Source organism: Accipiter gentilis, chromosome 6 (assembly GCF_929443795.1).
Source record: "Accipiter gentilis chromosome 6, bAccGen1.1, whole genome shotgun sequence".
Lineage (NCBI taxonomy): Eukaryota > Metazoa > Chordata > Aves > Accipitriformes > Accipitridae > Astur > Astur gentilis.
The window spans coordinates 17031585-17057334 of record NC_064885.1 but is presented as its reverse complement, the minus strand read 5'-3'; the positions used below and the strand labels follow the sequence as shown (position 1 = coordinate 17057334).

Here is a 25750-nt window from a genome sequence, read left to right as displayed (position 1 = left end):
GAGCATCAGTCACGAAGTTTTACTGAGTTAGGCAGCTGTTCAAGGAGGGGGATGGTGAAATGAAGTGCGGTTTGGGGGTTTTTAGATAGGATTACTTTGAAAAATTATTTGGAACACAGCATAAACTACAAGGGCAGCCTTCACTGCACTAGCACATCCTGTCCAGCATCATGAAGAAACTACACGTTCTCTGGCAAATGTAAAAATCTGTAACGGCTTGCTTCCTTGCTTTACTTTTAACTGCTTAACATAAGGTGTCAGGTAACCATATTATTGTAATTTAATTTGAAACTGGGCAGGATTCATAAAACTTTTTGTCTTGGACTACCTAAATTGTTTTGTTTCTCTTTTGAGTAAATGAATGAAGAAGCAGTTATTAAATTGTGACAGAATAAAATAGATGATTCACTAGATTATTACACTGGAGAAGAGCATGCTGCTGGCCGAGTTAATAACAGTTCATGCATAGCTCAGTCTTATCAAGTACACAATACACAAGGTTATGCATGTTCTCTACAAAACTAATTTGGCCAAGTGTAAGCACACAGCCTACTTTTTTCTGCTTATACATCATAAAATCAAATTAGATATTTAAAAATGTAAAATTACTCATAACTGTAAGCTTAAGTCCTAATTCTACGGATATAGTTACAGAACTCCTGAAGGGCAGTGCTAAGAGAAATTCATCCTTTCAAATCTTCTTTAAATCTTAATCCTCTGCAAAGAGGAAGCCAAACATGAAGCATGAGAAAATGGGAGAAGACAAAAATACAGAAATACAGGGATCAGACTCAGTTACTCCTCTCCTGAGGCTTTTACCTTGGCCTTATTATAAAATCAGCCCCAAAGTCTCTTGCTACCCTTCAATTGCCAACCACCTGCTTTCCTTCAGCCTCTCCAACAAAAATCCTTCAGCTCATTTTTGACAGTAGGCTTTTCTCACTAAAACTGGGAGAGAAGATAATTGTCCACTATTTCTTTCAGCACAGCAGGAAAAAGAACCGATGTGAGCAGAAATGGCATGGGGGAAAAAAAAGTGTGTCCTCAAGCATTAGATAAATTACTGGAAACACTGTATATGTTTTACTGTTACAATAACTGCTAGACTGTTCCAAGGCAAGCAATTTCAATTAATTGTCATCTGTATATGTTTGAATTGTAGACAAATCACACTATGTTAAAGCTGTCTACCTTTCTGTAATCTATGATTTCTGTAATGGGCAGGACATACTGATTATTTTTTTTTACAATACCTGCTAACTATTTTTCCACTCCAATACAAAGTTCCTCTTCTTAAATTCAGCTTAAGCTTCTGGCAGTCTTTCCAATAACACATGCCTGCTCCATGTCATCATCTGTCATCTTTCTCTCCTTTTATATCAACAAGAGTTACAAGAACACATATGGTAAAACAGTTCATTCAGGCTGAAAGTGGCTTCTTTCCCCATTTGAAGCGCCTTTCTGCTACCACCATCATTAAAATCTGCCAATTTGTTCAACAGCCTAATTCAGGAATAAAAATTAAAGACAACTAACAAATCTAATGATTTTCAGAAAACTCATACCACAGTGAAAAAGTAAAATCTATACCTTCAGTGACAGTATGTTGTATTCTATATCCATAGAGGTTGAAACCTTGCTTCCCATAGAAAGCTTACTGGGGGTTAGGTAATTGTGCATCTAGGGGAAAAAAGGCAAAGGAGAAAAAACCCTCTTCAGCAGATACAAATAGAGGGAAACACAGGCAGGCAATTTCAGATGTTAGCAGCTGTGAAGGAAGAGGTACTCGCACCAAGCATGCAAGATTGTGTAGAGACACAGAAAAGGCTAATGTGAAAATATTTTATTGATCTACCTGCCATGAGGGCCAGTTCTTTACCAGGTGACAAGCCAGACATTAAGTGCCTGTTGGAGAGGTTCATAGTGGAGCCAGGCAGAACAGTCAAGCATGCACTGTACTGGTCACAGAGTCTTGGATAAAAAGAAAAAAAAATGGGACAACTTCCTTCTGCACCCAGGTGTGCCTATATGTGGGATCGTGCCGCATCTTCAACCAGCTTTCCTACTACACAAGCTGGTGCAGTCTGTGCATCCTAGCTGTGAGATTAAACCCTCCACCACGTGGGGCATAGTGTCCTTCTAGAGGTATAATTTTACCCCCAGATTACAACAGTTTGTACTTAATTACTTACAAATAAACAGGGAGATGGAGAAGCAGCAGTATCTAAATGTAGTTGAACACTGTGTTAAGTCAGCCAGAAAGTGTCACTAAAAACAAAAGCTATATGCTATAGTCCATGTTTAAAAAGGATTTCACTCAGAGTCTCTGTGCCCGCCCTTTGTGTAAAGTCAGCACTCCTGGAAGGTGCTGTCTATTTTGTGAGATGTCTGTCATTCTTCTGAATCCATTTCTGTTTCTGATGGCAAGCTCCACTCTAACATCCGCAGCAGCTGCAGCTTCCCTTGCAGACTCTGCGGACTGAAGCCTGCAAGTATGCCAGAGAGTGGGTTTCCAGTTCAAAATTCTCTTGACAAACAAGATGCTGTTCAGCAGTGATAAATGCAAGGTACTACCCCAGGCAGGAGGAACTGAGCATGCAAATGCAGAAAGATGTGTAGAAAAGGACCTAGGGTTTGTATTGATTCACCAGCTTAACACAAGTCAGCAACAGCATACTATCACAAAAAATGGGAAACCTTATCTCAGAGATAAACAGGGCTGTTGTCAGCAAGAGACATGAAATGATCCTTCCCCTTCAGTTGGCAAGAGCAAGGCTTCTGGTGGAGACGTGTCCAGCTTTAGCCAGCACATTTCAAGCAAAATCGACAGTGTCAAAGTAGCCTAGCAGGAATGACCAAAATATGTAGAAGAATTGACCCAGAGGAAAACTTTGGGGCAGTTGGGGATAATTTACTCTAAAGAGGAAAAGGCTGATGGGAAGCATGACAGCAGTATGTAAATACGGTGTGTCAGAAAATGAAGACAATAACCTGATCTGCTTGTTCACAGGGGACAAGACTAGACTAAAAAGGCTTAAAGTCCACCAAAAAATTCCCTCTAGAGATGAGGAAGGGCTGGTAAGGCTAGTGAAGCTCTGAAACAGACTGCTTGAGGAAGATGAGAAACTCCCACGCTGGAGTTAAAAGGCCAGTTAAAAACATTCCTCTGTGAAGAATTCTGTAGTTTACTCTTTGCTGGTATGGTGAATGGATTGCATGGGTCCCTTTAGGGTCCCTTTGAGCCTAATTTTTCAGAGATTCTGTGCTGAGATGGCAGTGTTGTGATTGACACTCAAGTGATGAAACAGATCCTTGCTCAAAGGTGAGTGGAAGAGTTTCTCATGCGACATTTCCCTTCAGACCCACTGCGAGGTTGGACTGAAGCTTGGTGGTCAGATTCAGTTACTTCCTTTACTGCTTTCTGACTTAGAACTTGAAATGTTCATTTTCTGGGAAGATGCTGATCACCGGTGCCCTTCCCAAGGGCTAAGTTAAAATCAAAGCTCCATTTTCAAATCGAGCTTTGTTTTGTATCTTTGAGTTTACATTTGAAAAGAGGGAACATTTCCCACATCTGGTCATTTTCTTTGTGCTTACAAGCTATAATAGTGAAGATGCAAATTGCTGCAAAGTATGGAGCAGACATAATTTCTTCATCCTTTCTATCGCAAAGGTCTCTTGTTTCTTTTCCAATTTCTTTGCTGCCTTTCCTTCTTCCCATCGACCTGTTTCTATTGGAGACAGCTTTTACCCACCTCCTTTCTGCTGGATTCTCTCTCATTCCACAAAGTCTCTACTTGCTTTTCTACAATCTTTCTGCTTGTTGCTGGACCCTGTCTACTTCATCCATTCCTAGTTATTCATTCCTTCCTGAGCCCAACATTTACTAGTCTGTTGTGTGCCATCTTTGTCTCTATTAGTTACGATATAATCTAGTGCTTTATGGTATGATAGATTGATTTATTCAGTATGTAATCTAGTCCAGACCTTGGAAAAAAATGCAATAAAGTGTTAATAATAACTGTAATGTGTAGCAGATTACCATCCCTGGCACTCAATGGTTTCGTTTAAATACAATCACAGAAGCACAGAATAGTTGAGGCTGCATGGGCCTCTGGAGATCCTCTACTCTAACGCCCAAAGATGATCTGTAAATAAAATTAAGAAAACAGGGTAATGGAAATGAACTGAGGACATTAAGTTCAGGGAAATTTGGTGATGTGTAATGAGATAAAGCATTATCTCATTATGCATCAGAAAAAATATAGCAAATTACAGTAGGTAAAAATAAATCTTTCTTCTGCCAACCTGGGATTCAACTGTGAAAGAATTTCTGGGAAACTTCAGAAGTTTTAACACAAATGCAATCCTAAAATACCTCTTATTAAGAGCCACATTTGAAACAACATCATGCGCACACTGTGGAATTAGAAAGATCTTTTTCATATTCATGTGAATATAAACCTGATGTTTGCTTATATATATAGAAAGAACATCCTGTACCTCTACAGCTAACACCTTTTCTACAGTAGGGAAATTTGGCACATTGAAATGACAATTTGGATTCTGTAGCACTTGCATTATGAGCCCCCTCCATAGGCGCTTGCAGGAATGCACTGGTGACTGCAGCACCTCTTAGGTGGCAGATGTGAGCAGCAATGTGAGACACAGTTCCAGCTGTACTCAGCTCTTGCTTCAGCTGTGCACAAAAAAAAAAAGGGAAAGTCATTGACCCCTGCATTAAATCCTTAGCCTCAACAAAACAAGCATCACACAGATGCAGCTGACATATTATGGCACCAAACTGTCGCTTGTTACTGCAGATCAAGAGAAGCCTTCACCATCACCTACACTTTCCAAATGCACAGTCCACCTGCTGTATCTCTGATTTATGTTATCATCAAGGGATACAACAAATAAGGGTAGGGATGGAGTGTCTTTAGCAAATTTCCTAGAGGGTAATGTGCGGATTGCTCTCAGGCAGAGATTAGGGAAATAAAAAAATAAGTATTTGGATATTGTGCATTGCCAACCAATCTGTTGCCATCTGGGGCCATTGGGTAGAAGATCTCTGGGAATTGCCCTGGGTCACCTTGGTCAGTTAGCTAGTCCTGACACCCACAGTTCAACCATACACAAATGTCTAAGCCTGAAAATGTTATAAAAATTAGGAGCTTTGTCAGGAGAGGATCAACTAATTTTTGGACAACACATCCCTTAAATCACAATATGGATGAATTTAATTGACAAGGACGACAGAAAAATGTGGTAAAGATTTCAGAAAAGCTTCCATTTTAAAAACAGATGGGAGGATAGTGACTAAATGATTAGTTTTAAGCTGTATAGAAAAAAAGTGCTTGGCCCCAGCAGACTAGAGGTCTAGGCAACATAATTTCTAACAACATCAAAATTATCCCCTTGCTATTTTGGAGTGACTAACTCATTTTCATTTGGGTTTTTTCCTTCTATTTTCCCTCCTCTTTGAGCCATTCTCTGTAAGACCCTACCTTTACCAGGAAGGAAATATATAGCCCGCTACAACATTCTACAAAAAACTTTAACAGCACCCTGTGATAGTTTTACAGTTGAGAGGACAAGTAAGCTTGCATTAGATGCATCAGGTGCAGGCAGGAAATGGGGTTTTAAAAAGTTACTGTGTTCTACGACATTACATTCTGTAGCTGGGAACTTAAAGCATTTTTGACAGCTGGGTCTCCATGGAAATAAATACACTAAGACTGCAGCTATTTTAAGAACTTAAAGGATGCTGGAAGGTTGTGGATAGGTACTACATCTGGGGGAAATCAGTCCATTTTTTGACAATTCATACCCTTCACTTCATGTCTTCTACTCATTCTGCCTGTACTAACTTAATTGGGCAATAACAGAGACTGCAGAAAAATATGCCTGGTTTGGCAAGAGAGAGTCGTGGGCCCAGGGACATATGAGAAACAAGCAGCTTGTGTTCAGTCCTGGTTTCATCTGGTTCAGGACACAGGCAGTAAAACCAGTAGAGATCATCTTAAAGGCTTTATGACAGAAAGTAAAAACGAAACAAAACAACCATAAGCACAAGACTTATTTGTTAAATTCAGTTTTCTAATATTTACATCTGGCAATCTCCCACAGTTGGCATTATGAACTCTACCATCTCAAGGTACACCTAGCCTTACTATAAAGACAAGCACTTGCACAGTGTCCCACTACTTTTTTGCACCAGCTCATCTCTACCACTCTATAAGCTGCTCACCTAAGAACTGTTTCTTCTGCAGAGGCCTCAGAAACCTCTTTACAAAGCCTTCTTTTGAACATTTTCCACTTGCAAAAAGTGTGGTGGCATTTACCATCACTCCTGTCATAGAGAATAACTCAGACTCTCTTTGGAGTCACAAGTGATAATTCATACCCAGCTCTTGAGCTGGGTAAGCAATGCATTTTTAGTATGGGAATAGTAATGTATTTTTTTCTTCTGGAAACTTGGCAGAGAGCTTCTCTTCTTCCCCAGCAATATGCCTTTCTAAAGGACAGGCCAGATCAAGTACCTGAATGTTATATTATGCCTTAGTAAGGCCAGTGTTCTCAAATTCTGCCTATCTGGAAATCTGGGCCAACTTTAAGCAGTTTTCCCAATTAGGAGAATATTTTTGCAAGAAGCTACCTTGCTTTATATCAAGCTTTTATTTTTAAAACTTTGAGGAATATACTTTCTTTTCTACAGCTCAGGAAGTCAGTGGATAAACAGTAGCATCACAGAAAATCTGAGCCTGTCTCATTATTAAGTTAAAACTTTTTGTAGAAAGCCTGTCACATTTCCATCTCCAAACATACATGAACACTCCACAGAATTAGTGGGAACTGATCTAACTCTCTATATTGGACAGAAAGCTCACTGCTCCAGGAAGGTTTTATTCTGTGGCCATAAAAGCTCTTCTGGAATCTGGAATAGAAAAGTGAAATGCTCCCCAGGGCCAAGGAAATACCACAGCTATTGAATTATGGGGATTACACAGAGAGGATTCTGTTGAATAAAGCAAGAGGAATGTAAGCTTATGGCCTGTCTTGCTGACTTGTAGGTTAGAGAGCTAGGTGTTTCAGTAATGATGCCTTGAAACTCCAACCTGCATGGCAGAAAAACCTCTCTTTTAAAAATATTTCTACCTTACAGATTGTCCTCTTCCACCCATTCTCACAAGTCTATGCTCAGCCTCTTCTGCTCCACTAAAATTACTGTACATTGTCTATATTCATACAAATAGTAACTGTACCTGCTAACAGGTGCTAGAATTTTTAAACCAGCTGTATCCACAAAGGGTCTGTGCACACAGAAAGATGCATCCTCAGTCACGATATCGCCATGGCATTGTGGCATCTTCCTGGCACTCCTTGGTGCCTTTGGTGTTTCTTCTGGGCAGGGACCACTGTCACTGAGCAAGCTGGTGTAACACCCAACTAAAGCTGAATCATGTGGCAGGCAGTTTTGAATTTTCAGTAAAGAATGATCAGAAAGGTGATTTTTATTATTTTTAAGTAATCAACGTGAAAACAATAGCAACAATTAAGTCACAAACAGGCATAGCCTAATTGTAACCACGGCATTAATACTTAAGATGAATATAACAGAAATTACAAGTATGTTAACATTATTCATTCTCAGTCAATGAATAAAAGTGTACAGTAAGGTCAGCATTAATCTATTAAGAATGCTACAAAACCAGCCAGCCACTGTCCTTCAAAAGCAGAGTGCTTGCTGTGAGGCAGGCTGGAATGACTGCTATCTGTCCCTTCAGGCAGCTATACTCCTAGGCTGCCTATGGACCCTGCCTATTCTCCTATTTCTGCATGTAGTTCTGATATTTCCCTTTGTTTGTTAGAGGTACAAAAGCACTACCTGCTAGAAAAAAAAAAGAGCTACAGTGCCAAGGGCCAGCCCTCACACTCTACATGAATAATGCATGTATGCAGCCTAGGAGCTCACAGTAGAGGCAAAGCTGGCTCCGTGGACAGTGTGTGACAGTCATCTGTCTGTGTGACATAGTATCTGCTATTCAAACTCGTTTCCCACCCTCCCCTAACTCCTTGCTCCATGGATAGGACATGCTTTTGGAGCTGTACCGCTTTCAAAATGTTTTCTTTTACATATCACTCTTTAATAGGAATTCTGTAACACAAAAATTTTGCTTTTGTAGAAAGGGGGGGGTCTTTAAATACACACCTTCCATCTCCTTGTCCTTACACCGTACCTTCCTCTTTTTCAAAATATTTGCTAATGCATGTATTTGACCACCTGCCTCCTAATAGAAGTACCAAATTGACACTACAAAAGGCTAATGTGCATTTGGTATTGTGGTCCTGGCTCCTCTCGGTCTGAGCAACATAGGATAAACTTCTCAGCTAGAACATTTCCATAATCGTAAAGAGGGATACACCCTAAAAAAATAAAAATCCCCAGTCTTTTTAGAACCAGACCAGAGGGCATCAATGTGAACAAAGCAGTAATCTCCATCTTTCTTCCCATCAGGATTCCTCCTAGGGTGCCATCTGCCGTGTCGTTTTCACTGTAGAGACAAGAGAAGATATCAGCTTGTCTATTGTCAATTCAAAAATTTTTAATGAAGAAGGAGAAAACCAGCTTGCTCAAGTGGGCTCTCTTTTTCTCCCAAACCCATTTACTAAGATCTCCCCTACTCCTTTCTCATCCAGCTTGTGACAGTCTGGGAAAAAACCCCACACAAACAAACCAAAACCACACAACCAAAAAACAACCCCCCTCACCACCAGCCCAGAAAAGTAGATGTGTGATTATTTTTGCAGAGGGTTCAGTAATGTTTTTGGACACGACTGTTCTAAGTTGATAAGTGTTTCCCGTAGATGACTACTTTTAATCATCTTTTTATTAATTACAGCTAAGCAACCTCCTAGCCAATACTGTAGATATGTGCAGCCAGGCCAAGTTTGGACGTTCTTAGAAACAATCCAGTATGCACCAAACAAGTAGTAACAAAGTAGCTGACTATTTGCATTCTTCTCCTGGCCATCAAGCTTAAAACAGTCCAGAAGAAGTTAAAACTTCACACAAAACTAAGCCCATGTTTTCACAACATGACATCTTCTGCAGCAATATTGCTTTAAGATACTCCTTTGCATCCCCTGCTCTGCAAGCTCTGTAGGTTTGTGGCACAGTGCTCTGAGCTTGGTTAGGAAATACAGAGCAAGGGCACAGTGATTAAGCCAGTACTACTCTAGTAGTATTCTGTTGTGACACCACAGTCTAATATAACTTCCACCCTGCCTTACTCCCACAAGTAACACACCGATGTAGTTGTCCTGCCAACTGGTCCCTCTTCTGTCCAATGCTTCCCAGAGTGTGGCAGCTCTGAACTGTCCCGATAGTCTCGGCCCTTGGAATTCTGCATGTCCAGCACTGCCCTGCTCTTCGAGGGAAGAGGTGGCTTGTTGTGCTGTCCCTGGGTGGTTGGGTTGACTTCAGACCTCAATGGCTTGACTAGTTTTTTGAGCGGTGCTGAGTTTTCTAATGATGTTGTCATCTTTGGTTTGCCTTGAGTCTTTTCACCTGTATTCTTTTCTTCAGATTGGCTGGAGCAGGTATAGGACCGAAATCGCTGTGTGGGGACCAGGAAGGGTGGTGATGGTTGTTTGCCAGAGGTCTTGCTGCTCTCAGGCTCTTGTGACTTTGTGAGATGACAGCTCTGATCAGGCAGTGGTGGCTGCTCTTTTCGCAAAGCCTTGGGGTAGTCCTGCTCTTTCTTTGATGCCACCTTGCCCTTAGAACCCATAGAGCCATACAGTGGGTTCTCAAACATCTCTGGCTTTTGCTGTCCCTCCTCCTGAAGCAAAGGTTCTGCTGTGATTTTCGCCAGTTCAGGTGGCCTACAGTCATCAAAGCAGTGTAAAAAGGACACTTGTAAAGAGCAGGCAAGAGACACTGACTGATTTAAAGAGAAAATTAATAGGAAATGAGCATGACAAAATTACACTGACTGTGCAAAGGGATAACAGGATAACAATTAAACTCGGAGAGAACAGAATTGTGTATTCATTTTACTTTGTTTAATCATTATTAACATGACAGCTGAGAGCAGATACTCATGGTATTGCATAAACTCCCTGCTGGACTACAGTCTTATCAGAATGATACTTGGCTTCTCTTTAAGCAGAGATAAGCTATGGAGCCAAACTCCGCCAAGTGCTTTGATGGCTCTGCGACATGCACAAATCTGAATTTAAATATTAGTAAGAATCCTCAGATCTGGCAGAGAGGATTGAAATGTCTCTCTGGACAGGTAATGTAAGAGCTCACATCGCACTCTAGCATTTTACAACTAGGTCAATCTCCTCTTGCTACCAATGCCACATGGTATTCCTAGAGAAGGGATAAAACTCCTTAATGCACCCAAATGCACAATATATAAGTAACAGCTATATACTGTAGGGTGAGACAACCATTGTGCGTTCACAGCTGAGCTCTTTGAATTGAGGCTTAGACTGGAACAACAGCACAGCTGTACAATGGGACAAGGGAAGTTTTGTGGGTTTTGTACAACTCGACCTGATTTGTCAAGGCTTTCATCTGGAGAACCACCATGACACTTAAAAGATCAGCCACGATACCACTGAACAGAGCGGAATAGGGTGAATGGCACGTGTTCTTTGAGTGTCTTCAAATGAGTTGTGTTCCTTGCTTCATGTTATTTTCTGGAAGTCAGTACATGCAGGACCAAAGAGCTGAGAGCATGATGAAGTGTTGTCAGGTACATAATGGATTGAGGTAGTGCTTGCAGCTCTGACTTCTGCAAGTTCTGGCTTATAGAGTGCCACATACATTTACCAGTGAACTCTAGCCTAGACTCAGAAAGCAGCTGTCACTATGAAAAAGAGGTCTGGAATGAGGACATTGATTGAGGACACATGCACTAGGGTCAAGTAGCCTCATCACCTTACTAAGTTGGGTAGGGATGGGATATTTTCAATTGCTGGATGGAAATTCTGCATCAAGACTTGTGATGGATGAAGCACATGGATGCTAACTTCTATAGCAAGCTGGACATTTGTATAGTAGTCTAAGCAGAAATTCAGTTAAAGTACTTTGCATATGACATGTGAAGGAGCTCTCCTTCCCATCCAGTGGAAAGATCTATGCCACACTCTTCCCTTTTCTTCCTTGTTAACTACAGTCAACACTGTAGTCTTTTCCTTCTCTTCTCTTGGTAGAGAACTAAACTTGTACGTATATTTTTGGCTTTCCTTTCACAAAGTCTGAGGAGCTACTACACTAGTTTTCTTTGAGTATGTGGTATCTGCACTTGTGACCTTCACTTATCTTTTTCTAATTGTAGAGATAAAAGACTGAAAGAATATGCTGTACCTTGAACTCTCTGTACAGATAATGAATAGTGACTGCGCAGAATGACAGAAGAGAGGGCACTAGCCCCAGTGCAAAACTCATAGACTCACAGGTAGTCTTGACTCCGACTACAAATGCTTCTGTTTACTGTAGGCTGGAGGGTTGGTTTTGGAGACAGAGGTGACAAGGAGGGTGATGTGGAGGATGACTGACTCTGTCCCATTATGGAGGTAGTCTCTTTGGGCTGCTGCTCGTAGCTCCAGAGAGAAGGTGACTGGTCTGGTGAAGGTATCTGCTTAAGCTGGCTGGTTGCAGAGGGTTGCTGAGAGAAAGCAGCCATCCCCAGGTAGTTGGGGTTGCTAATGTCTGTGGGAGTGGAGCTGCTGAAAAGAAGAAATATTGTTAGGAAGCTACATGCACAAATACATTTATTTTTTGTCTCCCTGCCAGCTACAAAGGAGTTAGTGCCCACTGACTGCTTACATTCAATACCACCTACTTTTTTTTTTTTTGCAACTGTTGCTTCAGAATCAGAGAATAAGTGGGAGTCCTGTTAGTGCCTCCCTCCCCTGGGTCACTGGAGAGGAAGCAGCTGGGTCGAGGCCACCTCGCCCAGGCCCAAATAGTTCCTCTGGCTGTGGCATATGCTTCCATTTCCAGGCTGCAGAGAGCACTCAGCTTCTGCAACCACATATAAGGGCTTTTACAGGTTTTTGGGCACAGCAGTTCAGCTGACAGCTGCAGCAGGACAGTTTCAAGCAAGAGCTAAATTGCAGCACTGGACAGCATTGCACAGTGTAGGAATATGCTGCTGGAACAACAGGAGATACATTTGGCCTTTTGAGCTGTACCCATATAGACTAGCAGGCAGAAGGCGGGAAGCTGCCTGCAAAGAAATGCACCTGTGAAGCTGGAGTGAAAGAACAGCCTTAACCAGAAGCATCCTATGACTCTTGGAAAGGAAAAGACAGGCAGTTTGAGCACAGCTTCCCACCCCAAGCTGGCAGAGGTAAAGCAGCAAGATTACCGTAACATATCCTCCTTTCCCAGGTTGTCTGGAGAAGAGGAAGCACTCCCCCAATAGCGAGCAATGGCTGCTGCTTCTCTGGCCATCAGATGAGTAGATTTTGACTTTCTGTTGGAAATAAAAGGACCCTTTTTAAGTGGGGTGCAGGGACCCAGTCTGACTAATGCATTCTCGGCTTTTGAAGCTTTGGGCATAGAAGCATTGACCAGCCCTGACAACCAGAGAGCCACAAAGGCAGTTTCCCAGTGCTCACCATGTCTATGAATACCGCTCCCACAGCAAGCCCAGCTTTGTGTTTATTGAGCCAACTAGTTTTCTGTAACTGACTTACCCACTTGCCCTTTACCTGTTAGTCTGATCCCAGTCTTTGCTAGGCTCTAAGTTGCTGATGTTCTTTGGTTTCTGCCCAGCAATTTCATCACGTTCAATCTTGACAAAATCTGAAGGAAAGAAAAGGCATAAATGTATGTTTTGGCAGATTCAGAGTCCGATTCCCTAAGTTTTCTGTGTTAATGCTTGTATCAAGCCATCTCTCTGCCTATCAGAATGACAGTGAAACAGTTTTAAACAGTTGTTGCATGTTTTGTTGACATAGGAAAAAGTGTGTATCTTGATATACAAAGGTCATGATCCCCCAAACAGTCACATACAGGTCATTTTGCCATTGACAATAACAGTAAATGTCATGAAGCTGCTTTTGTACTCTGAAAGAGAACAACAGGTAGCAAGGTGAAAATAAGCAAGGTGATCTTTTAGCTGAGGAACTGTTCTTTGAGACCCTCACACGCTCTTTGCAGATGTTCCCCAGGGTGACTGGAGCGGGCAGAGCTTTGGCACCCTGTCATATAGCCACTGCAAGTGAAAATATGGTATCACCATTCAATAATATCAGTATCAGTGACAGACAGGGGGCTCTCTCAGTCTGCCGAATTAACTTGAATGATGAAAAAGAAAAACCCAAATGGAATTGCTATGTCTTTCTGAAAGAGTACAGGTATACTCCTGAGAACTAACGATACTCACATCTTCTTGCAGTCAGCATCAAAAGCTCTTGCCTCTTTAGGACTAAAAGCACTGCAAGGATAATTTTCAGTTCCTTGACACTTATCAGAAATCTTTTGAGATGGATATTCTCTAGAGTGAGCATCGCAGAGATGATCTCGTTCCTTACCATACAGTTTCTCTCTCTGTTTTCCTTGTGATGTTTGTAACTTGATTTCACCTTGGAAGACGCCCGTTTTCTCACCATGGTGTGTCAGCACAGTATGGATAGGAACTAAGGATTCTGTTGCTTCTATTCGCAGAGCAATGCAGCCTTCCCCTAGAGGATGACAAGGAGACAATGTGCCTGGGCCTGAGAAAAAAAGCATTGAAATCTCTTTCTCATGTCAGTCATCTACTACCACTGTGCCAGCTGGGCTGAGATGACTAGAGAGAATCTGCTTTGGATCACAGTGAGGAGTGTAATATCTCTTGAGAAGTCAGGTGCATTCATTTCAGTTCTTCACATATATGTAAAGGATCTGGGCATTGGAGACACCCACAGGTGACTACAGGGTTCTGAGCTTCCATTACTGGTAAAGAAAACATAATAAGCCGGTGACTGCCATTTCAGTTAATGGGATTTTGGCAAAGAGCTTTCTGTGGGCAAGGACTGCAGTCTCTGGCTGGTTAGAATTTGGAGCAAGCAGCACTGACAATGACTTTTCTGTAGCCAGGAGAAATGCATCAAGTAAGTGCAAGTGAACAGGATTTGTATGTTCTGAATAAACCCATTTAAACAGACTGACTCCTGATTTAATATCATAAAGTACTTTCTTTTTAAGCCACTCCTTTTTTTAGGACTGGTAAAGCTTCTACAGATTGTTGCTTCTAGTTCATATTCCTGTAATCATCATTACCTCACAAAATATTTCCCACAACGTATTTTTGTATGTTTTGAGTTCTAAATCAGAAATCAGAGCATCATAGATGTTCAGTCTGTAAGAGTTACTTCTGTTCTCTCCCACTCTTTCAGCGATTTGGAAAAATCTAAGTAGATTTTGACTCATCCAGAACTTTAGAGCATAAAAAGTCCTCACTTACCATAAGATTCATCACTGTCTGATGACTTAATGCTGATCAGGATGTGTTGATCCAGTAGGTATTCTGGGTCTGAAATAATTGGAGTCAGCTACAAAGACAAGTTAAAGTGGGTCAATACAATAGGTGGTCTACATGAACACAGTTCTCCCTGTGCCTCAGTCCCCAATGAGCAAAACTCAGCTGAATAGACCTATGAGGGTATCGTGTCACCCCCAGGATCAGCCTCTGATGATGTTTGGAGATCTGTGGAAGAAGGCTACACACTTTTAGAGTCCCCCCACTCCTGCTCCCAGCAGGGCAGACAGAATGCTACATATCAAACACACTGGGCTGAGCTGCATTTTTTTCCTACAGTGCAGACTGAAAATTGCTCTAGGAGGAAGTGATCTGGACTCTGATTACAGTCTGTTCCCAAAAATCTGTTTGGCTGTTGTTACAATCACTTATTGTAGAGTCTTGCCCCAATCTCTCAGTGTAAAGCACTCTTTCCAAAGTCAGCAGTTCTTCTTTTGGGCTATTCAGAAGGGTACTGACATGCATATTTGCTCCAAATCCAAGAGCTCTGATAGTTCTTCCAGCTCCCACCACACCAGGAAATGGAGAACAGCTCTGATCTCAAGAATAGGACTTGTCTCTGACATTGACACACAGACCACTACTTCTGGCCATTGATGGTCTTTTTAACACAGGTAAAAAAAAAACTTAGTCAACTTTTCGCAAAAATACCAAGAAAAGAAACTTTGCCTCACACCGCAAAGAAACTCTAGGACAGCTGTTTTATCTTCCATCTAAAACAAACAAAAAAAAGGGCCTGCTTAAAAGACTTGTCAGCATAGTTATGTTCACTAAAAAGGTGAGAAAAAAAGTCATGCTCCTGAGTGACATAACCAGGCCAGCAAAATTCCTGATACAGATGAAAGTATATGGACAAGAAAGTATTTTCATGCTTATAACATACTCTGTTTAGCTTAAGCCCATCCTGCATTCTTAAAGTCCCTTTTAAGTGTAAACAAGACCACAACCATGTTCCTAAAAGTAATGTTGATAATATGCAAACGATGTAATGTTGCTTATGGGATGCAAGTGGAAGGCTTCTCTTCCATATGGATATGGAAACATAGTCCCAGTTTACCTTTGGAAGAGCATCAATGAACTTTACCACAAGCTCCCCTTCATTCCCATCCTCATTTTCTCCTTCCTGGCTCTTTACAAAACCTGCAAAGTGATGAGAAAGGAGTTCATTAGAAGAGAGACAGCAAGAACTTGGCTACAAATCCTTTTTAGATGCTAGATCTCCAAAAGGCCTACAATTATTTTCTCACTTGGATGCAAATTTTAGAAGTATTAAGAAGCTTAAAGTCTAAGCTTTGGGTGAATGTTTACACAGTAAATTTACAAGTGATTTTACTGGAGCATTGTTAAATGGTTTTATTTTACAGTGAAACTTGGCACTGAAAAGCTCAGTGCATACATGGACTGGAGGATAAGAACATGACAGCTCTTCCTACGCCACTCAAGATAGCACACTTTTGAAATTCTAATTTAAGATTTGTAATACACTGTTTCCATAGAAATTTATGCAAATTTTGGTACAGCCAAAAAATAATCTTTTATGGAACTGTCTTTGACACAGCGCTCTGACATGCGATAATGGGATGAAGCATACACCGAAGGCATGCTGTCCCACTTACAGGAGCAGTCCTGTGATGGGGAATCGCTTAAAAAAAACACAGCAAGGACATGTAGGCTTGCATTACATAAACAGCTGAGACTCAGCCCTGCAGCTCAGGGACAGGGAGTAAAATCTGCAGCACTGGTGGGTACACAGTCCCATTTACAGAATCAAATCACTATCTTTCCTTTCACTTTGAGTTGATCCTCTGACTTATTCTTTTTTAAACCAGGGTAATGAAATTATTTTTATTAGCGTAATGCAGATGCTTTATTTTGAAAGCACCTGATCATTTGTAGCAGGCATGATTTGAAATTTAATCAATCATGTGTTTGCTAAGTAGAGATTTTCTGTGTGATAAGCAAGAATAACACGTTTCTCTTCAAGAAAGAGATGATCAGATTGCCAAACAAGATGGAAGAAATGGTGGAAGGGTACATGTGTAAGCATGGATTACAGCTAACTGGCTGTGGGTTTTGGATTGTATTGCTGACAGTATGGGATGACTTGTAAACTACAACAAATCTCTAGGACATCCCTTTTTTGCACTGGAACAAGTGATCCACACAGCTATTCATTTAGATCAAAGCAAGAGGAAGGGGAACTAATCCAAACAAGAAGGAAACTTTGACAGAAAGAATAAAGATGGGCAAACCCATACTTTCTAAGCAGCTAGAGTGAAACTCGATGTAGAACTTGGTCTGGGACTTGGTCTTCAGAGTAGCGTAGCAGTGCAGGAGCTCTATCTCCCCTTGGGAATCTGTGTACTTGGAGTCTAGGAAAGAGGAAGGGAAAATAATGGCATTTTCAGTAGGAGATAAAGGGAGGGCATTTTTGAGTGGACTCTTTAAGAATCAGCTTTTTTCTTTCAACTTATACAAAGCACTGCATTTTATATCCAAAGGTGAAGTCAGCACACTTGCACCCAGCCTGACTAACCATTCTTTGAAACAAACTGTGACGTGACTCCCACTTCAAAGGTGGCAAAGACAGGACTGTGGTCACTTGTCATGATGTCAGTGGTGCAGCCTGCCAACGAGAAAGAGAAGATAGTTACTGCCCTGCATTTCTGCTGTGCTCCAGTGAGATTGCTACGATAGAAATATTATTCAGTAATTTTCCAGAAAACATAACTGTCACTGTGGTAACTGTCTCTAGTCAAAGGTGTTTCTACATAATCTCATATTAGTATATAGGAATGTAACTCTTATGTCAAAATACATGAAGATTTGGTTAACGGACACAACTTTACCATATCATTTTGCAAGCAACTGTCAGTGTTAGATTCCCCCAGTACAAAAAGCACTTGTAGGCTTCCTGGTTGCCTCTGCAACATGCACAGCTAATCAACGCTCTAATATGGCAGGAAATCACACAAGAATACACTGGTGCTACTTCAGTGCTACAGAGCAACTCATGGCCCAGGATTAACAGTGAGTGAGCAAGGTCTTGACTTGACCTGAGCACACACCAAGTTCCAGCAAGCCCAGTCCATTGAACAGAACAGTGTATAAAAGCAGATGCTGGAATTTCTGAAGTGCTTATTTGACCACACACCTCATCATCATAGGTTCTGTGATCAGACCAATACACCTTATTCCCAAGAGATTCCTACAGCCCTCTTCTCAATCTCATGCATGGGAAACCATCAACATCATACTCAGATGCTTGGTCCTACATGTAGTTGATGAAATCTCAGGAACTAGTATCTGTGTCTTTCTCTGAACAGGCCTTGTGGGCTTCCTCTCTTCCCTGCACTGCACTTTTGTGATAATTCTCAGCAAGAAAGAGAATAGGCTCTTGGTACCACACAGTCCTGCTGGAATGTGATTTGATAGAAGGGAGATGTTTGTAGGTCCAGTCTCTGCAGACTGGACTGTGTACACAGGGTCTATCCTGCTGGCACCATCACGTAAGGAGCTCCTGGTGGTAACTGCACACGAAAAGTGGTTGTTGCTGCCAAGAAATTACTGGTGTAAAGTGATCCTACAGTGTGACCTAAAGGTGGACAGCTGCAGCTGTCTAAGTGTTATTCTGCATAAAAAAGAATGACAGAATTAATTTCCAACTTTGTAAGGTTACAGGCAGAAAGATTTGGCTCCACTCTGCCTCTTTTAACATCAGGTCCCTCTATGTTGAGTGCCTGGCAGTGCTGGGAGATCCTACAGACTCTGCTCTGAATCATTTCCGTTTCAGACTGATTGCTTTGCTATCTACAATATGTTATCTACCCACCATAGGACTGACACACAACGTGCACCATGGGGTATGATTTCCAGAGCACTCGATCACACCAGGATGGCAAATTGTACTTCATCTGCAAACCAAAGGAGAAGTGATGTCAAGAAGAAGCGAAAGGACCAGTTCACAAAAGAACAGGAAATTCACTTGCCCAAGCACCATATATTTGTGTCAAATCTTTTTGTTTGTATTGACTCCTTTCAAAACACTACAAGGGCAGAAAATGCAGAGATTGTTTTAGATCACTTCTGTAGGAGTTACTTTCCCTATTCTGACATACACTTCTGAAGGGAAACGAGTTTTCACCTACCCCTGTAGCTTTTTGCTTGGTGTAAGCATACTTCTCTCGGGTACCCCTTTCAAAACGGTATGTCGGAGCAAAGGTAATCTCTTCTTCCTCTAAAACAGAGAGAGCTCTGTTACAGTTTGGCCCATTGAGAACCCTCATCTGGGAAAGACAGCCACTGCTCTGTACACCCTGCCCCACATCGAGTCTGGCAGAGAAAGTTGCTGGAAACAGGAGAGGAACCTGCCAACAAACTCAGAATCTTACCAAACTGCAGAAACACCTTTTGGTCCTTTCTCTCTATGAGAAGCTGGTCGAAAGCCAGCAGCTCTGGATACTGCTGCTGCCTGATCTTCTGGATAATATTCTCTGCTTCCTGCCAACAGGGAAACAGCAGAGCTGCAGATGATGCAAAACCTTATCATAAATACTCCCTTTATCAGTGAGCCAGCAAGTGCTTCTGAACTGTTTCACAGAGCCATACCCCCTGCTACTTCCCCACCCTTCCCTTCACTGAGAGGCCCCAGTCTTTGCTGCATAGCTGAATATTTACCTATTGAAACAGGCATCAAAATGTCCACTCATCCCCTACACAAGCATACAGACACACACACAACCAGATGCACTTCAACACCAGGCTTGCTGTTGTCTCCAGCCTACTGAAACCTATCCAGTATTTATTACTTGCCTGTTTCTGAAGGCCTGTTCTGAGCCATTAAAAGCTAACCAATTAGAGCAGAAAGGCAATCTCTGGATCAAGCTGTTCAGGGACAGATGCTTGCTCACAGAGGGAAGGAGAGTTGGGAGGTTTGAGGAAGTGATGCTGCCTGGAGCAGCCAGGTGTGCCACATGGCATTCCTGGGTCCATTAATCCTTGGAGAGGGCAAAGGGGATTTCCTTACTCTCCCTCAACTGGTGTCACACTTGTGCCCTGGGGATCCCTTCTGCCTCCCCTCTTTCTGCCACTCCTTCTGCCACATTGCCCTAGATTAGAGAAAGATAGCACTTCTATAGCAACACAGTATTTTGTCTTTCCAGGGATTCACGCAGAGTCCCTAACCGTTGGGGGCTGTTCCACACGGTAGTTCAAGTCTCCCAGCCAGAAAAGATGAGTAAAGCGATGAGTGATGTTAAACGGACTCAGTTTCTTATCTCCCAGTGTCAGGAAGCGCAAGATGTTCATGTAGTTCTGGTTGCGTCTGTCAAGACAAAAAACATCTGCCTGATATACTGAATAGCCATGCAATTTCTAAATGCCTGGGCTGGCAGAGACTGCTGCTTTACCAGGCAGGAACCGATCTGGCCCAACATCTAGAGAAGAGCAGATCAGAAGCCGAGAACTTGTCACCCCTGCGTCGCACTGCACCTCAGCAGACAGGCCCAGGTGACATGCTCAGTGTTTCCCAGTGAGCCAACCTACTTCATGCAACCAGTAACACAGTGCAGCTCTCATGCTGCAGCTTGTCTTATGTGTGGTCTGGGGAGCTGAGGGGCAGCTTGCTGTGAGGAGGGGGCAGCAGCATTTACAGCAGCTCCGGGCTGCTCTACCTTGGGTGTCAGACTGTTTCCACCTGAATTGAAAGCCTGGAAAGCTGTCCTAAAGCCACTTTTTTTGCCTCCTGGGGCTGTGCTTTTCTGAGCTGCATGCCCTAGAAACCCAGCATTAGATTGTTGCCTTCAGATTTCAGCAGCAAACACGTAACTAGACTTTGGCAGGTATTCCAGGCCCTGGGGAACCCTTCCATAGAAGTTAACTCCATCAGTGACAAAGACCTTGTGCAGAAATCCCACACCATCTGTTTTCTGGGTCCTGGACTGGGAAAGATGGCAAAGCCAGCCTCTTCATTTCAAGTCCTCTTTGCTTTCAAAACCACTCCTTCCAACTGCTCCAGCTCCTCCCAGTGTGGGTGCAGATCTCCCACCGGTGTCAGGATCTTTTGCCTTCCAGTCCTGTCCTGCACAGAACCTGCCTAGACCATGGAAACTCACTTCACAGCTGGGTACAGAGAATTAGCCACCGTGGAGATATTTCTGGGCTACACACCTCGCTCTTGGTATTCCTGACAGCATGCTCTGCCTAGCAGGATCTTTCTCAGCTGTGCCCCAGGGCACACCACAGCTCCCATGCTTGCAGCACTGCTTACAGTGAGAAGGCAGACAGTCCCCTTCAGCACATTATTCTGGGATGGGAAAAGCCTTCCCACATCTCTCCAAAACACTGTAGATCAGGGAACTGCTTTCCTCATGTACTAGGCTTGCATGACAGGTCATAAAAGTGTTGTGCGAGACATTTACACTTGGGTCTGAAATCATTTTGCTGTCCATTTCATCTGCACATGTATGGTATGGTCATATAGCAGAAGCCCCTCATTTAAATGGTGATACAGTGAGAAGCATCTTTAGCACATGTTGCCCTCCCAGGAGACATTTAACAATTTTTTACGGTTAGGAAAACATGCTTGTGACTGTCTGGTGGGCCGTCCTTCCTTTCACCCTGGGTCAACATCCATTTTTGAGAGGGGAGGATGTATCTTACCTGTGTTTCTTTTCACTTCCTGAAGTCAAATGGCTGTTAACAAACCCAAAGGAGGTTCCATTAAACATGAATGACACCCCCACAGCTCCTTTATTACCTGGAAAAAGATAAGCCAAAAATGTCAAGAAATCAATCAACCTCCAGGCTGAGTCTAGCAAAAATAATAAAGCACCTGGCACATCCTAAGTGGAGGATGGAGAGGAGAAATAAGTTGACTTAATCAGCACAGAAAGAATCAGTATATACAATACAGATTGTGGTTACAAATTTTCTAAGGATGCTAAAAAAAATTAGTTGAAGGGAAAGAAGTGCAATTTCCTTGTGAAACCCAAGAAAGAGCAATCCAATAGCCAGTCAAAGGTGTTTGCTGGGAATATATGTGTGTGTGTGTATATATATATATATATATATAAAAAAGACCTAAGTATAGACACAAATAGATTTCCTCTCTTACAGGGTAAGATATAATCAGTGCTAGTGGGATATAACTTTAGTATCACTAGTGTCACATAAATGTAGTCAAAGGAATCTTGTGGAAAAAGAGCTGTTCCATTTCAAGGACAGTATTGGCACAGACTGAACAGATTTCAGTCCTTTGGACAAGACCAGGTCTGTTCCTCACCCAGTGTGTTTGCGATGCCTGTCTTCACGTTGTCTGTGCAGATGTGGCTGATGCGGTTCTCATGTTCTGGCTTGGCCAGTACAACAATCCTGATGTTCCAGAGCGTATGGATTGCTATCTGCAGAGATGGGAAGGTTAGAGGTTATATTTCTGCACATGCCTGTGAAGCTGTGCTGTAGCTGCAGCCTTCCTGATTCTTTCTGTAGTACTTCTCCTTTTTTCTGTACTCTGGATATGCTTTCAGTCATTTTAATCAAAGATGGGAGGAAGGACCTGCTATTTTCTAGTACTATTTTCTAGTTAATCCTTGGATTGCCTTGCCTGCACAAAATACAGTTACCCAATCACCATGAAAGTCATAAGTCCTGCTCTCCTGTGACCTTCCAGGTATGCTTAGATTTGTTTCTTGACATCACTGAAACTCAGGAATGTCCAAACCTGATCTTAATAAGGTTCAGTTTCTTTTATGATTGTGCCTGTGTGCTGTTACATCCTGTTTTGAAAGTACAATAGCCTAGGGTGAGATCTAGGCTACAGCTAGCTCAGAAATTTTTAGTCTCCTCCTTTGTGAAGGTCAAACTATTACCACCACTTGACTCAGGTGCTCAGCATCTGCCCCTTGCTCCCAGGCTGGCAGGCAGAGGAGCTTCATGCCAGGGTCCCTGCTTTGTCAGTGGTGGGGGTCACTGTCTATAGTAATGTGCCCATCTAGCCAGCTCCAGGGGAGGATCTCGTGGAGTCCACAGACAGATTCAGTTCACTCTCCTTCATCCAAATGCAATGACAATAAAGGGAGGGAGGCGGAGGAGGTGTAGGCAAAATGCCACTTATTCCTCTGTCTCATTTATTTGCACAACATGTACTCTCCTCACATGCCTGAGTTATGTGGAATAGCTGGAACAACCCCTCACCACTTTGAAGCTGATACTGGTGATTTCCTGCAGGGATTGCCTCAGGGTCTCCAGCCATTCCTTCTCCCCTTGGGGATCCTCCTGGGTGCCAATCACATAGATGTCATGAGGAATGTAGTCAGCAGTGTCATCTCGGGTCTTCCCCTGCCCCTTGGAGAGAAACCAGGAGGTGATCTTCTTTGGGGGAGGTGCAGCACCTTTTATTAACAAATCAAACACCAAAGTAAGTCAGAGTATGATCTGTCAAATGCAGGATACAGACAACCCATGGGGACAGAAATAATAGGCTTCATATTCACTCTGCCCCATATCAGTTTCGTATCAGCAAGGGCACACTGTTTTAAGATGATGTCCTGGTTTCAGCTGGGATAGAGTTAACTGTCTTCCTAGTAGCTGGTACAGTGCTATGTTTTGAGTTCAGTATGTGAAGAATGTTGATAACACTGATGTTTTCAGTTATTGCTCAGTATTGTTTAGACTATAGTCAAGGATTTTTCAGCTTCTCATGCCCAGCCAGGGCACAAGAAGTTGGCACAGGACACAACCAGGGCACCTGACCCAAACTGGCCAACGGTGTATTCCATACCATGGGATGTCCCATCTAGTATAGGAACTGGGAAGTGGGGGGTGGGGAATTGCCACTCAGGGACTGGCTGGGTGTCAGTCGGCGGGTGGTGAGCAATTGCCCTGCGCATCATTTGTACATTCCGATCCTTTTATTACTACTGTTTTCATTTTATTAGTGTTATCATTATCATTATTAGTTTCTTCTTTTCTGTTCTATTAAACCGTTCTTATCTCAACCCAGGAGTTTTACTTTTTTCCCCCCGATTTTCTCCCCCATCCCACTGGATGGGGGGGAGTGAGTGAGTGGCTGCGTGGTGCTTAGTTGCTGGCTGGGGTTAAACCACAACAGATGACAAATATGTTAACCCCACCTGACTCACTGATGAAGGAGTGACTCTGCTTTGACCATCTTCCTCTGTTTCATTAGCTTACCAAGGCCAAGGCTAGCTAAGTGTAAAGGTAAGGAGCTGTACTCCTGGCCTGCCACTGCCTTTACCTTATCCCTTAAGTATGACTGAGCACAGATAGCTCAGCTTACAGCAGCTGAACCAGGCTTTTCTTCCAAAATGGGAAATATAACTTAAATTCCACTGTCCTCAACTATACCCTGTCCCCTTCTCTAAATATCACAGATGCTCAACTTTCTTCCCAGGCTGGACGTGAGCAGTCCCTGGCCATGTTCAGAAGCAGCTGACATGCAGTTATTGGAATTGCTCCTGCCCTTTCTGCAAAGGTGGAGGATAGGGTACACTGCTGCACCAGCTTTGTGCCAGCCACAATTCCCTGTTATTGGAGGAATCCCTCAGTACCCATCAGGGCCAACTTTATGGCCCTTTGACTGGAACCATGAAAAGTGTCAAACCGCATGCAAGAATAAGCCTAGAGATCAGCTCTTCCCCTGTCCCAGTGGAAGACAACCCTGGTGTACAGATCTGCTACATAACACAGTGTCTGGAGCTCATCATGGCAGGTGAGCACACATTTTGACAAGTGTCTGAAGGAACGCCCAGGTCAGAAGGGAGCCCATACCCATATTCCAGGTCCCAATGAAGATGGTGATCATATCAGGCTCTGGTTGCTCTGAGTGTTTATTCTTCATCTGCTGCAGAAGTTGGCAGAACCCTTCTCTCTTCTAGACAGGGAGGAGCAGAGAATTAATGAGATGCTTAACTCCTCCAGTATGACCTCTTGAAAAACTAGCTGAACCAGGAAACTCCCAGCACACTTGAAGGGCAGATTAGTTCTCCACTATCCTCGAAACCTTCCAAGCAGCTGTCTTTCCTGTGGTACTTTCTTAGGTATTTGGCTTGTGCATTACTTTAACAAGTGCTGAGCTGGTCAGAAGAAAGCCTAGACTTCCCTCTTGTTTGTCTATATGAATCATTTTGCAGCTACCCTCACGTGACTCCTTGCCTCTTCTCCCTGCTTGCTGACAATCTGTCCTCCTGCCTCAGTGACAGCACCTAGGTATGGTTGCCCCCTCCGGTATCTCCCTTTACACAGTACACTTGTTCACTTTCTGGACATTTCCAGAACAAAGGAGAAATTTCATTTTTGCAAAACCAACCACTGTCCTTCAACAGTTCCTCTTTCTGCCAAGGAATGCCCCTTGTACCACTCCCACCCGGATACCTGCTCCAGGCTGGCAGGAAAAAAACATTGTGTATGTACCTTTGAATCAGAAAAAACATATTCCTTCCGCTGCGTTTTTTCTTTTTCTGTTTCCAGCACAATCACCAGTTTGTTAGGGACCTTCTGGGACTTGATAAGCTGCAAGACTAAACAGAGACTTGGTGTCATGAGCTGCAATCACTGAAGCTAGAATCCCACCAAAACTAACAGGACCCTGCTCACAGGCTCAGGACTTACATGGACTTTTATGTCTGAGACTCACTTTGATCCGCATAACTACATTTTAATGTTGCTTAATCCTGTTCCCTATAGGAACAGATTTGGACTCTGAAGTGAAGAGGACCCACAAAAGTCATTCTGCCTGGAGCTCTCGTCCATACCAAGCCCTACTGTCTGAAGTGAAGCCTTGGCTTCCTGCAGGCAATCACTCTGTATCCTGAGCCAGCCTACATATATTTCTTCCCCATCTGTGAAAGAGGAGGTAAAACCTCATTTGGTGGTAAAGGTGATTCCTCCCCATCTAAAATAGCAGCTAAGTAATTATGAACACCAGCTGAAGAAAGCCACGCATGAAAGCTAATCTTTTCAATCACTGTCAGCAACAGGTTGATTTTCTAGCCGGAGAGAGCCCAAGGGCATCATTTACTCGCTGATAAATCCTACCCTGTTTGGCTCAATGTCAGTGAGCTACCTGTCCAGAAACACAACAGAAAAAAATGGAAGTTGTTTGAATTGGGCCTTCACAGACTAAACTGGCACTGCTCATCAGTACAGATATTGATTCATATACCAAAAAAAACCCAAAACCC

At 42.8% G+C, this 25750-nt stretch overlaps 1 protein-coding gene across 5 annotated transcripts in view; it reads right to left on the bottom strand.

Moving 5' to 3' along the window:
* Positions 1 to 7493: 7493 nt before the first annotated feature.
* The window catches only part of INPP5D (inositol polyphosphate-5-phosphatase D), a 55443-nt gene continuing 37186 nt past the window's right edge, over positions 7494 to 25750 (bottom strand). For 2 of the 5 annotated variants that reach the window (XM_049803510.1, XM_049803512.1), the window contains exons 10-28: positions 24981 to 25087; positions 24339 to 24441; positions 22743 to 22939; positions 21832 to 21949; positions 21210 to 21306; positions 19734 to 19872; positions 18941 to 19049; positions 18698 to 18786; positions 18382 to 18463; positions 17086 to 17175; positions 16808 to 16921; positions 15607 to 15689; positions 14475 to 14562; positions 13561 to 13710; positions 12736 to 12829; positions 12390 to 12497; positions 11473 to 11745; positions 9312 to 9888; positions 8444 to 8555 (exon numbers count right to left, since the gene is read on the bottom strand). In XM_049803510.1, the coding sequence (XP_049659467.1) occupies positions 8553 to 8555; positions 9312 to 9888; positions 11473 to 11745; positions 12390 to 12497; positions 12736 to 12829; positions 13561 to 13710; positions 14475 to 14562; positions 15607 to 15689; positions 16808 to 16921; positions 17086 to 17175; positions 18382 to 18463; positions 18698 to 18786; positions 18941 to 19049; positions 19734 to 19872; positions 21210 to 21306; positions 21832 to 21949; positions 22743 to 22939; positions 24339 to 24441; positions 24981 to 25087 (2621 nt within the window). In that variant the 3' untranslated portion in view covers positions 8444 to 8552. Of the gene's footprint in view, positions 8556 to 8587; positions 9889 to 11472; positions 11746 to 12389; positions 12498 to 12735; positions 12830 to 13560; positions 13711 to 14474; positions 14563 to 15606; positions 15690 to 16807; positions 16922 to 17085; positions 17176 to 18381; positions 18464 to 18697; positions 18787 to 18940; positions 19050 to 19733; positions 19873 to 21209; positions 21307 to 21831; positions 21950 to 22742; positions 22940 to 24338; positions 24442 to 24980; positions 25088 to 25750 lie in introns of those variants that run through there. The other 3 variants (XM_049803513.1, XM_049803509.1, XM_049803511.1) reach the window with 3 other exon arrangements.